At 49.1% G+C, this 13,751-nt stretch overlaps 1 protein-coding gene across 2 annotated transcripts in view; it reads left to right on the forward strand.

Annotated features, from left to right (window-relative positions):
• The first annotated feature begins 285 nt into the window (after positions 1-285).
• Positions 286-13,751, forward strand: part of Vdac1 (voltage dependent anion channel 1) — a 29,692-nt gene continuing 16,226 nt past the window's right edge. The window contains exons 1-5 of one of the 2 annotated variants that reach the window (XM_026400124.2): positions 286-380; positions 10,980-11,052; positions 11,615-11,664; positions 12,443-12,595; positions 12,691-12,743. In XM_026400124.2, the coding sequence (XP_026255909.1) occupies positions 10,986-11,052; positions 11,615-11,664; positions 12,443-12,595; positions 12,691-12,743 (323 nt within the window). In that variant the 5' untranslated portion in view covers positions 286-380; positions 10,980-10,985. Of the gene's footprint in view, positions 381-505; positions 615-10,979; positions 11,053-11,614; positions 11,665-12,442; positions 12,596-12,690; positions 12,744-13,751 lie in introns of those variants that run through there. The other variant, XM_026400123.2, reaches the window with a different exon arrangement.

The raw sequence follows: 13,751 nt of genomic DNA on the forward strand, positions 1-13,751 counted from the left end.
ACTTTGCTACCGGAGCACCAGGGCCACCTAGTCCACCCAGGCGCGGACCCGTTCCAGAGCCAGCCGCCCCATCAACTCCGGAGAGGTGGTCTCCGTTTCCAAGACCGAATCGTAGGCACAGGAACCCCGCGCCTTTCCAGCCCTGGGAAACCCAGGGCACCGTTCAGCTAACCGGAAGATCCCCCTCCCCTACCCAAATGCTTCCACCCGGCCCGAGGTTCCGGCAATGACCCGCGTGTCCCCGCGCACGCACACACCACGCGCACGTCAGTCTCACGCTTCTTGGTCGCTCCGTGCCCGGGCGCACGCAGGCCCTTACGCGCGCCCGCACACTTCTGCAGGCTCGCGCGTTCGCTGCGGGCTCAGAGCGAACCAGAAGGGTAAGAGCACGGCTTGCGGGAGGGAAGGGACCCAGGGCCCACCGGGGCGCTGCCCGGGGCGTGGCCTAGGGCGGAGCTCGCTCGCCTGGGCGCGCAGGGCGGGGGCGGGTCCGCGCCGCCGCTGTCCACAGGGCCCCGCCCTCGGCCGCTGCTCGCTCCCCTCGGTTCTTCTGCGCCGCATCCCGGGCTGTATCCGCCACCGCTTCCGTAGCTCCCGCCGCCACCGCCTCCGAGGTAGGCGCAGCAGAAAAGGGCCTGGGCTCTGCTTGCGCCCCGGGTCGCGGGCCGGGCTCCTGGGGAGCTGAGAGGGAGGCGATGGCGGGAGGAGCGGGCGAGGGCGAAGGGCCTAAGAGCACGGTCCGGGGAAGAGAGCAGGGACGGCCAGCGCGGGCCTGCCTGGTCAGCAGCAGGCAAAGAAGTCCTGCGGGTGGACACCGAGAGGGTCCTGGCTGAGGAGCGCGAGAACTAGGATCCAGAGGAGCCAGCGGCTGGGGGCGAGAGCCCAGCCGGACTTGCGGGCGGAAGGGCATGGGCCACCGCGTGGAGGCCCTGCCGGCCTCGGGTCTAGGTGACCTTCCTCTGCCTGCGCCCTCTGGCCCTCTATCCTGTCAGCGTCGGTCCGGTGGGGACCCTCCCAACTCCCACGCTTCTTGGTCCAGGACCCCGGGTCTGTGTGGGCCAAGATGCCGCCGCAGGAATGAACTCCTGTGACGTGCCCCGGAGCCCCCGGTCCTACACGCTCCGGTCGGCCCACGCCCGAAGAAGCTGGCGCCGGGCAACTCCAGCGCGTGCCAGCGCCTTCCCGGGCGGAACGCAGAGTCGACTTAGGCCTCAGACGCCAGGACTCGGGCCTGGGCAGTAGGTTTGGCCTCGGAAACGAGATCCTCCGGGAAGCAATGTGGCCTCCTTGTCCTTAGAAGGAATTTCTGATTCGGTGGCTCATTCATTCGGCAACTGCAACTCTGCGTTTAGGAAAACTGGTTCTGAGCCGACTTCAGATTTGAGGCCCACAGCCCTAGTGATTTGTCCAAGGTCATAGAGCTGGGAAGATACCAAACATCAGTTTTGTTATCTGTAGAATGGGAGCAATTCTACTCTCCCTCCCTGGGTTCTGAGGAAAAATGAGTTGATGCCTTCAGAACTTGCCTAGTGTGCACAAGGCCTCCAATAGAAACCCTGACATTTACCCTTGAGACTTTTGAAGAGGATCTAGCCCATCCCCCACAGACCATTTTGCTCCATGTGGTATTCTGAAAGGGATTCAATAAATATAGCTCCGTTATTGTAAACATTATTGCTGTATTAGCATCAAGAATTTTATACAGGTAACTTTCAGGATAATTTATGAGAAATCCTGTTCAGTTTGCAAATGACAAGGTCAGACTGGAGCAGTAAGTTTGCATGTGCAGTCCTTGAATGCAGGAGCAGACAAGTTTCACCTAGGCCTCTCTCACCTGAAGTCCCCTCCACCAGCCTCCCTTCACCAGGGGAGATAGGAGAAAGTGCTCCTCTTTTGCCTAATATTCTGCTGTTGCAAAGATCAGGGCAAACTACCCAGGGCCAGCCTTCTTTTTCTCCGTCCCAGCTCTGGACTGACAGTTCCTAGAGGGTCAGACTTAGGCTACCTGGCACACAGTAGGCTCTTCAGAGGGTTTGTGGGAGTCAATGCACTCTTTTTGTCCACCTTTATCGAAAGAGTTTTTTTTTATTATTATTATTCTAGCACATAGCATATAGTAGGTGACATTAAGTATTCTTGGAATTATTGAATGGGCCTATGTAGGGGCTGAAGACCCAAGCCATTGTCCATTGATCCTGGACATCATTTTGATGAACATAGCTATCTCACTCACAGAAAATAGTCTTGCCTAGTAGAGAGTCATAAATATTTGAAGAACTGTTGTGGTATGTACAGCCTAGAGCATTTTGTGGGAGGCAAAACTTTTCTGATTTGAAAAAACTTCTTTTAACACTTGATTTTCATTCCTTGATGTCCCAAGTCCCATGGGAAACTTGTTGAACTGATGTTTCTAGGCTTGAAGGCAGGGTGACATGGATGAGTGGGTTTCTATTCAAGGCTATGGGCCTGGTGCCCTTTCCTCCTCTGATGGTGGGTGGGTTGATGTCTTCTGTCCAACTTGTCCAGAGTAACATGCCTGGCCCAGGGAAGTTACTGCTCACAATTGATTACTTTGTTTTATTTCTGCTATTCTAGAGTTGGGCTATAGGCAGGTGCTATTGGTAGCACAGAAAGCTTGGACTCAGGAGGACCATACAGTGAGGAGGTACATTGGGCCTCTGGCCCTGCTGGATAATAAGCACATGTGGACTCTGAACTCTGGTGGCGATCAGGGGCATCATCTCCCACCTTTGCCAGCAAGATGCTCCTGAGGCACTGAAGTTCACTTTGATAGAATTTCCTGTAGTCTGATGTCTTTGGTGGTAGTGACTGAGAGGCGCATATGTGGCTGAGAAGTGGCCCAAGCCAGGAGGCAGCCTCTCAGGATGCCCCAAGGATCTGCAGTCTTTGGTCTTGGGATCCCCTGGGCTCCTGTGGATCCACTAAGAGTCAGCAGGAGGACCTTCAGCTGGGCCTGGGCATATTTTTTTATTTTAAAGTGGGTAGGGGTAGAGGGAATCTGTGCTCTTTACTCACAACTGGTTTGGAAAGAAACAGAGAGAGCAACCTGAGTTTGCAAAACAGGTCCAAAATGAGCCATAGGGTCTAGTACCGGCTAAATCACTTTCTTATGCCTCAATTTCTCTGCTGCAAAAGTATGATTATCATTGTCACTTTGTTTGTTGAGAGGCTGCTCAGTGCCTTTCTGGGGGATGTATGTATGTTCTATGACATTGAGTTCACCTCCTTACAACCCTGGGAGAGAGGTTCTATTGTTGACATTTCACTGGTCAAGAAGCTTGGGCACAGGTAAATGTCACACAGGTGAGCAGGGTGGTGTTCCATGCAGGTGTTCTCACACTGTCGTCCCTGCTCCAGGGGCCATTTCAAGGAGCTACTAAACATGAACGCCTGTTGAAAATTAGAAATTGCTGTTCGGATGGGAGATGTTATTCTTTCACAGCAATTGGAGTGAGCTTGTGCATGACTGAGTGCAAGCCAGGCAGCAGTGGACGATAGTCAGGTCACCCCTGTTTGTGGCAAGGACAGTGGTACTGGTGTCTTTTAGAAGGGTCAGTGTTCCGTGGGTTGAGGCAGGAGGCTTTCTCCCAGGACCTGGCCCGACAGTGTTCAGCTAAACAATGCCTCTTTATGGACAAGGGAGAACTCTGGACCCTGCGGTTCAGGGTGATTTTTTTGGCAACATGTTCAGCAGCCATTATTATAATAAGAAATTTACAAAATGTAACTTGTAATAAAACATTAGCTGTGTTTGTTGCAAGCTTGATGTGAATGAGCTATGAGAGTGAGGGCTTTATATTAACAAACTAATGTGTTTCTGAATGATGCTGAGCCAGGTGCTCTTTCCCCATGTTAAAGCTGAAGAAGAGTGAGGTCACAGAGGTGTTGACTTGCTCAAGGTCACACACCTAGAAACTAGCCGAATAGGATTGAGACTTGGGTCTTTTTGACTCCCGAGGCTACTACCTGTCCCAAATGCAGTCTGTGTAATCCCAGTGGGCCAAACGGGGAGCAAGGCTCCGGAAGAATGAGGTGCCTGAAGTCAGGCAGGAGTGCCTGGTGTGCCTGGACCCTGGACCCTGGACTCTGCTGTGTTTGCCGCCAGCCCAGGCCTTCTTCCCTTGGTGGGTGGGTGAGTAGGCAGCTGTCTCCTAGTCAGCTACATTCTCCTGTGTCTCCTGGAAGGCCAAACTGGTGGCCTAGCTTCCAGCGTGTTTTAAAATAGAAGCAACGCCTGGAAAGCCGGGCTGCCCTCTGCGACTGTTGTGGAAGGGGGAGAGGGAGGGGGAGGGCAGCTGCTTTGAGAACATAAACCTGCCACCAGAGCACAGAGCCCTGGCTTTGCCAGCATCTGGAAGTGGGGAATGTTCCCTGGGCTGCCACTTCCTGGAGAGAGAGTGCTGTATGTGGGGGTTGAGGGGAGGCTCCTGAGTATGATCCATCCCCCCAACATTCTGGCTTTCAGAGCTGGCCTCTAGGCTTACCTTGTGCTGGGAAGTTGTTTTTCCTGGTCCCCAGGGTGGGGGCAAAGTCTTGTTGGTCTAATCTAATCCCAGTGGGTCTGACGCCCCTTCTGTAGGCTTATTGCCCTGGAATGGCCAAAGTCCCCCCCCCTTTCCTGAGGGGATTCCTGGGAGGATGATGTTTGTTGATTTTGACTGTTGTGTTGGTCACTGTCTTAGCAGGCATCAGATGCGCATTTCCACATGGAGAGAGTTTAATGAGGGGATCACTTGCAGATAGGTGGGCAGGGTATAGGATACCAACAAGGGGGGTACTCCTGGGTCTGTTAACAACTTGAGGCCTTCAGCGGGAGGGGCTCCCTGTCAGGGGCTCTGCTTTTGGGTAGGAGAAAGCAGTTGCTATCCACCTGAGGCCAGGAAGGGAGGGAACCTGGGGGTCAAGGACCTGATCCCACTCTCCCCTGAACTCCGTCTTCTGCATGTGCCTCACTTTTGGTGAACCCAACCATAAACCCATTGATAACAGTCCATAATGATCAGCTCTGGGCACAGAGCAGGATGGGATGGAGAAAAGTACATCTGGAGGAGCAAAGAGGATCTAGTATAATAGATTATGTCACCACCATCATTGAGATTTCTCCCTGTGCCAGACACTCAGTGTTCCATCTATTTCATTTATTCCTTGGAACACTTCCCTTCAGGAGGCTCCATCGTTAGCCCCCATTTTATAGATGAGCAATATGAGAACCTGTGAGCGGAAGTGGCTTGTCCAAGGTTACACAGCCAGTAAGAGTTTAATGAAGGGATTCATTAACAAAGATGCGGGCAGGGCACAGGGTACCTGTCTGGGGTGTGGACCTGGGTTTATTAATATCCTGGCTATCTTCTGCCAGGCTCAGCCTTTCTGTAGTCACTGTGCCCTGTGGACAACTGAATGGTCTGGGAAATGCCATGGCAGGGTAGCTCCTGGTTTGTGGTTCCTCCCCCTGGTGCCCTTTTGTCTTTGGAGGTGGAGTCTTAACCCCCTGGGGTGTTAACCTGTGTTCAAGGGACTTCTCCCAGCTATTCCTGGCTGAGCTCTGGGGACCCACAGCCACCCCACTCCCTGCTTTAACCACTGCAGTCATTCTTGGCTTTCTGAGGGCACCGAGGGTCACCTGCCTGGATCCTTCTGGGGGAGGATCTGCTGAGAAATGAGCATATGTCAAGGTAGGGGTTCTAAGAGGTGCTTGGTGCAGGAAGTCAGCCTCTTCTTCTTGTTGGCATTTGGGGCCATGCTGCATGTGGACAACCAGAGGCTGGGGGTGGGAAGACAGGAGGATTGGGGTCTGCTTGCCCTGGGGGGTTCTCATGCACACGAGGAGCTTTGTCCCACTCCTGCTTTTGGGCAGTGTGGCCAAGCCATTGGTGGTCACCTGGGAGTGGAATCTCCTGTAGACTTTGTCTGATAACCCTACCATCTCAGTATAGTTTGAATATATTCTCAGTGTGGGCATTGTCTACATAATTTTTCCTTCTGGCATCTCTACTTGCAACAACCTGTTGGAATATTTTGGCTTTTAAAATTATCAATGTATGCAAACAATTTAAATAATGAAGTAGAATAATGAAAGTCCTCTTTGAACTCCATACTTTCCCCAAACTTAGATAAATTCAGTTGTGTTTTAGATGACTGTGTCACCACATATAAATCCACCTCATTATTTTCAATGATCACGGTGGTTCTCTTTATTTTAGCAAGTATGAACTTGTGAAAATGAATTTTCTTCTTTTGTTTCCCTGTTGATGGATATTTAGGTTGCTTCTGGTTTTGCATTACCAGTAATGTGTGTGCATCCTCTTGTGCACACCTTTGACTGCATTGGATACTACTTTGGTGGGTTCCTAGGAGTGGAATTGGCACTAGGGTTAATGCTGGGTTTATTGCTCAGCAATTGCCCTCCAAAAAAGTGTACCTCTAGTATTTACACTCGGTGTGAACAGGAGTGACTTCCACACCAACATTGGATATCATTTAGTTTTGCCAATTGCTGCTTGGCAATTGGACCGTGCTTGATTTTGAGACCATAAGTGTCTGATTCTCACTTCTGAAGGCACTTGCTCACCTTGGGTTTAACTGTCCTTAGGCCTGGATTAAGGCAGGTGTGTGCAGGATGCCAGTCCAGTCTCTTCCTCTCTCCACTCAGGGTGCTGCAGCTGCCCTGAACAGGGAGCTCCTATTTTCTGGTTACATTGTAATGTCTTTAGTCCCAATTGTTAGATACTAAGTTTCTATCCCTACCACCCTTACAATATTGCTTTTTTGTTTTTGAGTCAAGGTCTTGCTTTGTTGCCCTGCTGGCCTCTAACTCCTGTGCTCACCCAGTCTTCCTGCCTCAGCCTCCCAAGTAGCTGGGACTACAGGTGTGTGCCTTCAGGCCTGGCGTACAGTAATACTTAGATGTTCATTGCTCATTCACTCATTAAACATAATTTATAATGAATACCTATCTTGTGCCAGGCCTTGGAATCATTTACATCTAGCTTCTTCCATAATTTGGATGTTTATGCATAGTGGACTTTGAGGTACCTTGAGTTCAAAGGTGTGATTTGGGGATAAGTATGGGAAGGTAGGGGCATGGTGAGCAGAGCAGCTATCACTGACATGCAGCTGATGAGTCAGGGAGGATGTGTCCCCCCAAGATGGAGGTTATGTAAGTGTGTTATGCTGGGTGATATACTATCTCTCCCCTCTTGTGCTTCCAGTATGGCTGGATTTACATTCCTTAGCTGGAGTGGAGCTTGCATAATTTGTTCAAGGTCAGCCAGGGAAGGGTTGGGTAGGCAGGCTGGCAGGCTGTGGAGGGGAACTAGGGACTACTGTCTCTGGTGTGCCTTGCTGGTCATTCTCAAAGTCATCAGTGACCGCAGGCAGGTCTGCATACCCTGCCTTGCCCAGCCTTCTGTTTCCTGTTCCGTCATGGGTGTGAAGCTCCCGGTTCTGCCCAGAAGCCCTTGTCCAGGCAGAGAAGTGTGGTCCTGTCTTCCCCAGGCTGCCTTCTCTTTTTCTCTGTGCAGGGCTGGCTGCCTGGCCTGCATCAGACTGCTCTGATTCCTGCTTGGCCTCTAGAGGCTGGGCTTCTGGAGGCACGTGGGGCAGACGCTGCAAAGACAGCTGTGCATGCAAGACAGTGTGCATTGGTAAACTGCACAGATAGTAACTGGGAACAGGTCTGGGTGGGAAAGGCAGGGATGGGTCAGGGCCAGGGTTCAACCTCAAAGCCAGCACTCTCACAGGGTTAAGTGAGAAAGCTGTGTGCTCCCCTCTCTATCTAGTCTTAGCCTAAAGAAACAATACAGATCATTATATCTGCCATAAAACTGTCTCTGAAGTGGGTTCTGAGACTCATATAAAAATGGTTGTTTTCTTCATAATTGTAAGAAGGCTGAGCTCTTGGGGAGGCAGGGCTATCTGTCTCAAGGCCTTCCTTAATCCTGTCAAATAATGAAGCACAGGAGGGGGTGTGGGTGCACAAAAGGCAGAGAGGAAGCTACAGCTACCTAGCAATGGGGCAGGTGGGGGTATTGAAGGGGTGAGCCATCCTTTAGTTCTCAGGTTCAGGAGTGGGTTTGACTGCCCAGCTAGCAGTCCTCCCTGCAAGTTGCCTAAGCATGGGGCACCCTTACCTGAATGGGGAGCATGCCTGCCTGAGGGCATAGAATGGGGGTGTTATGCTCCATTATTTTGTGTTTAAGCAGACTGGGAAGTGATGTGCATCCAGAAATGGTTAACACGGAATGTTGGCACTTGGGGTTGTGTTTTAGTTAACTGGCAACTTCACTTACATGCATCTGGTATCAAATAAAGGAAGTGTTGCAGGACTTCAAGGAAGGGAGCCCATAGCCCTGGGAGGGCTGGCTTTATTTGAGCTCCTAAGGGCCCCTCTTCTGAGCTCTGCCTTCCCGACCCCCTTGTCCTTGCTTAGTAATCTCCTTAGCAACCTCAGGCTTTTAGGCTGATGTTTGCTGTGGGTGGAGTGTTTTTTTTGATGGGTGGCTTTGCCTGTTGGGTTTTGGAGATTAAGTGATAAGAGAGGGTATTTGGGGAGAATTAAATGATGAGAGTTCTGCCTTTTTCCCTGAGGGAGATACCAGTCCAGATGCAAAGGCCTCCATGTCTGTCAGGCAGGTCCTGGAGGGTCTCTCCTGTGGGGCCAGGGAAGAGTAGAGGGAAGGCCCTGGGTGCTGAGGTGCTGGAGGGATTTAGGTGACCCAAGGTACCACCATTGGACATTCCTCCTCTTTCCCAGGCCCATCCACAGAGCAATAACACCAAATGGAGGTGCTCTGTCCACTGGCTTGTTAACCCTGGCAGGGATGGAGAATGTTCTGGGTCCTTTGCCAAAATGTCTGCAAGTCTGCTTGGGGCCCTATTACCTCAGCTTTCCATCTAGGACTGTTTTGCATTGGCTTCTCCTAGGAGGGGCCAGGCTTATCTGTCTTAAGACCCTCTATCCTTAGGCAGGTAGTATGTCTTGAGGACTTGGTAGGTGGTTCCTGGTGTGACCCTGGGGTTGATGTCCCTAGAGGATTAGTTGAGAGGAAAGAACAAGTGGGAGGAGGGGATTCCTCAGACCTGAAAATGCCGGTAGGGGTAGCCTGAACTGGATCTCCTCCCCTCTTCTCTGTGCTCTGACCCAGGGTTCCAGCCTGTTCATGTGCAAGAATAACAGCAGCAGCAAAAATAGGACAGAGTAAACAGCTCACTGCACTTCTCTGCTGTGACACATAAGTGAGCTGGGACGAAATTAGCAAAGCTTCTGAAAAAATAAAATAGGGCCTGGACCACAATTTCATGATTTAAAATTGTGGAGGTGTATAGTCTTTTTTTTTTTTTTTTTTGGCAGTGTACCCAGCATTTCAGTGGGCTCTTGGCAGTGTCGCTGGAGTGAAGGCCTTGGTCAGGAATGCAGCTTCTAGTTGTGATCTTGTTCCCCTGGTATCACTTGAACATGCCATGAATGTGTTTATTTGTGTAACTGCATACATATTATGTGTGATTTCAGATGGGTTATATGCAGATTCAGTTTGATAAATTAGGTATAATGTTTTTAAAAATGAATGGAACTGACCTTCAGGTTAATGAGACTACTATTCTGTAATAATTCGGGGGATGGAGAAGGTGTGGGAAATGGTGCTTTCTTATGACTCCTTCTTTTCCTGGACAGGGTACATAGAGTGGGCTTTCCTGGATTAGGATTTTAATTCTATGTACATAGCTTGTCAAAGCAAAACCTTCCAGGGCTGTCAGGCACTGTAGTGCATGCCTGTAATCCCAGCGGTTTGGGAGGCTAAGGCAGGAGATTGAGAGTTCAAAGCCAGACTCAGAAAAAGCGAGGTGCTAGGCAACTCAGTGAGACCCTGTCTCTAAATAAAATACAAAATAGGGCTGGGGATGGTGGTCTAGTGCCTTTTAGTTCAATCCCTGGTACCCCCCCCCCAAAAAAAAAAAAAAAAAGCCTTCCAGGGATGTAGTGTTGTCTGTCTTTCAGGCAAAGATTGAGTTACTCTCTTTCCTTGAACATCAAGATGCTTGATAAATATTTGTTGACTGACTTTATGATATGTAACAAGCCAAATAGTGCTTTTTTTTTAAAAAAAAAATTGTGCTGGGGATCAAATCCAGGGCCTCACACACACTAAGCAGGTGTTCTATTGTTGAGCTCCATCCCCAGTCCCCCAAGTAGTACTTGGATAGTTGAATGAAGTGATGCTGCAGTGCAATTAAGTTTTGTTTAAATCAATTTTTTTCTTTTTGTATTATGTGGCTGAATTTCTTTCCATGTTGGGATTGCCTAACTAGTTAGATCTTATTTTATTCTCTGTGAGGAACATGACTCTAAAAGCGGGATCCCCTAAGGTCTGGGAATGTAGCTCAATGGTAGGTATTTGCCTAGAATGCTCAAGGCCCTAGGTTCAATCCCCAGTTTTGTATAAAGTTGGGCTCATTCTGGTACATAATAGGTACTCAGTAATATTTGTTGGTTGAATAAAATCAGAACCATATAGAAATACGTCATCATAAAAAACTGATTTTTATTCAGTGCATTTAATGTCCTAGCAACCGACATTTTGTAAGAAGATATGTTTTATTGGCAAGAGTCCTGCAATCCAGTAAAATAGCTGGCTCATGGGAATGTGTCTTTGATAGATAATTCATTCAGCAAAAATTTACTGACTCCCACTATGTTCTGGGCCTGTGCTCTGTCCTGGGGATATCTAGAGGAGGCTGATGGCCTGTCAACAAAGATTTACTGAGTGTCTTAACTCTGGCCCCAAAGTGAAGGACAGGACCTTACATGCTTCCTCTGCCCACACCTGGGAGGATACAGTGCCTGAAACTCTTAGTGGTGGATAATTTTTATTGGTTGTTAATTGTGTCTAATAATTTTTATTGATGGTAAACTAATTTCCATAATTACCAATGTATTTATTCTGGTGGTTCTTTTATTGCAGCAGAAGATGGCTGTGCCTCCCACGTATGCCGATCTTGGCAAATCTGCCAGGGATGTCTTCACCAAGGGCTATGGTAAGTGCTGCTGGGAGGGAGGGGGTACCTCAGCTACAAACCCAGTTGGCATGTTTGCAGTTTTACCTTAATAGTGTGGAAGACCTGGGTTGGTCCACTATTTAGAACTTCTATGTCTGGGAAAAGAGATCAGCTTTCTGTGGTTGTGAAGCAGTTTTGGTTGTGTACCCAGTAGGGGCAGCTTGTGGATTGCTGCTAACAAGCGGATGTTCTCATTTTCTCTTGCAAGCAAAGAGCAGCCCTGGATGCTGCTGCAGTGGAGCGCAGCTTCTAAATATAGCCTGTCGTGCCCACGAGGCCCTGGTGACTGTCTCTGCCAGCTGCAGGCACCTTTCTCAGGCCTCACTAGGAGTGCATGTGGAGCCCAGGTGGGCTGTGCCTGCCTCTCTGCTCTGTTCAATGGCTGCTGAGCTCCATGGAGGCCACCAGCAGCAGGGGCTGGGTCCTCAGCCTTCAGGGCCTCCGTGTTCTTCCTTGTAGAAAGCATTTCTAAACAGCTATGAGTGAGGCGCTGCTCTTGGCTTCATTACTTAATCTGTTTACTGTTTTCTTTTTTCTTTAGGCTTTGGATTAATCAAACTCGATTTGAAGACAAAATCTGAGAATGGATTGGTAAGTTATCCAACTCACATGGAACATGGGTATTTATTGTTGATTGGCAGATAGCTACCGTGTGCTGAGTGGCAGAACCAAAAGCTCCTTTTTGGATTGTGTCGGTTTTGAGGTTGTCACTCATTGCATCTGTGTGTAATGGGTGGTCCAGGGAACTATGCCCAAAGGCCCCCCGTTTAGCAGCTGTTAATACAGGAAATGGCAATGGTTTCACTTGACGCTTCCCTTTCTGTCTCCCTCCCTCCCTTCTTTCCTTCTTATGTTAGGGATCAGACCTAGGGCCTCCAGTGTGCTAGGCAAGCATTGAACCACACTCCCAGACCCTTCCTTGTGTTTCTTATTTTAATATCAACCTGTGTTTAATGCCATATAATTCTTTTAGAAACAATCTTAGTAGTCCCTTTTAGATTGTGTGTGTAGTCATGATTGGAAAGAAGATTTGGGTTGAGTTGCTGCCCTTGGCTTCATTACTTAATCTGTCAACTTCAGCCCATTGCTTCTTCTCTGAATGAGGCAGGAGATAGGAGGGAAGGGAGGCCTTCTTGGCCAGACTTAAGAGTAAGAGGGGAGGAAGGAATCTGTCTCCTGACAAAGCATTCCCCACAACTCCTCGGGGTAGCACAGACTCTTTTACACCTCTGTACATTTTAAAGATCTAATTGAATTGTGAGATTAGCTGTCGCTTGCCCACACTCCAGGTCTCAACTGTTGCATGATGGCCTGAGTGGTACCAAGGACATGGTGGGCTGCAGGTTGTGACTCTCCCTCTCTTTTGAAGGAATTTACGAGCTCAGGCTCAGCCAACACAGAGACCACCAAAGTGACGGGCAGCCTGGAAACCAAGTACAGGTGGACTGAATATGGCCTGACGTTTACAGAGAAGTGGAACACTGACAACACACTAGGCACTGAGATCACTGTGGAAGATCAGGTAACAGCCCCTGTGAAGGGACGTGGGTTTCATTCATTCACACCTGCCGGCCTGCCCTGTGACTAAACCTGGTGGCACATTTCTTTTTTGTTCAGCTTGCACGTGGACTGAAGCTGACCTTCGATTCATCCTTCTCACCTAACACTGGGTAAGACTCTCATTTCTTCCCTGTGAGGGCTTTCTGTGGTGTTAGGGGCCCTGAAAGCCTTTTGAGACAAAGGTTTTTGAGAACGGGGCTGACGTTACCTATAAGGCAGCCTCCAAGACATAGAGATACAAATTCTCCTCTTTTCAGTTGGTGTCAGGACACATCCACGTCCATCCATTAATGAGCACTTTTTAATTTAGAAATGGTTTTTACTCAAATCCAGGTCTTGGTGTACCTGTCCTTGACCTTGTACTCATCTGGGGATCTGAGGGTGCCCAGGCCAGGCTGCTACCCTCCTCCTCACCACAAGGAGCTTCCTTTTTAATGGAGGTTGCAGACTCGTGTTTAGCAGTGTTTTTGAATAAGATTCTGTACTATCCTGTACTGCATATGGGCAAGCCTGCTGGTAATTATAAATGGCTAGGGCCACAGGGCAGCAGGTGATATTTGGAAGGAACGGCTAACTGATCAGTGTTGCCAGCCCATTTGTTGGGTGCTAGGGGTCTTTCTCCCCACCCAGACCTTTTGGGCTTGACTACAAGGGAGCTCCTGAGGCTGCACTTTCCGTGGTGAGACCCTCTGGTAGGTTTGTTGGTTCTTAATGCATCAAATTAACTTGCCTCAGCTCCAGAGTGCCTGAGTGGCTAATAGGAACTGTTCTCTTCTGGAATACACACCTGTTCTTCCCACTTAGAATGGTGGGTCCCCTCAACTGGAGGAACGTTGTTTTTTACACTGATGATGGGATCAAAGGCATGTACTGAATTTAAGTTTTTAATTTTTAAGTTGAACAATTTTTTTGGTAACAAGATACATAAAATTCATCATTCATTGTCTATAGTTCATTGGCATTATGAATTTCATTTTTTGCCATGTTATCTTCTTTTTTTCTTTTCTAACAAATGCTTATTCGAAAAAGCATCCACTAACGCCATGCTGTGCGAGGTATGGGGTGACCACAAGCAACTAGACTTGCTGACATGATTCCTTTTCTCTGGAAATAAGACC

This window comes from Urocitellus parryii, chromosome 1 (genome assembly GCF_045843805.1).
Source record: "Urocitellus parryii isolate mUroPar1 chromosome 1, mUroPar1.hap1, whole genome shotgun sequence".
Classification (NCBI taxonomy): Eukaryota; Metazoa; Chordata; class Mammalia; order Rodentia; family Sciuridae; genus Urocitellus; species Urocitellus parryii.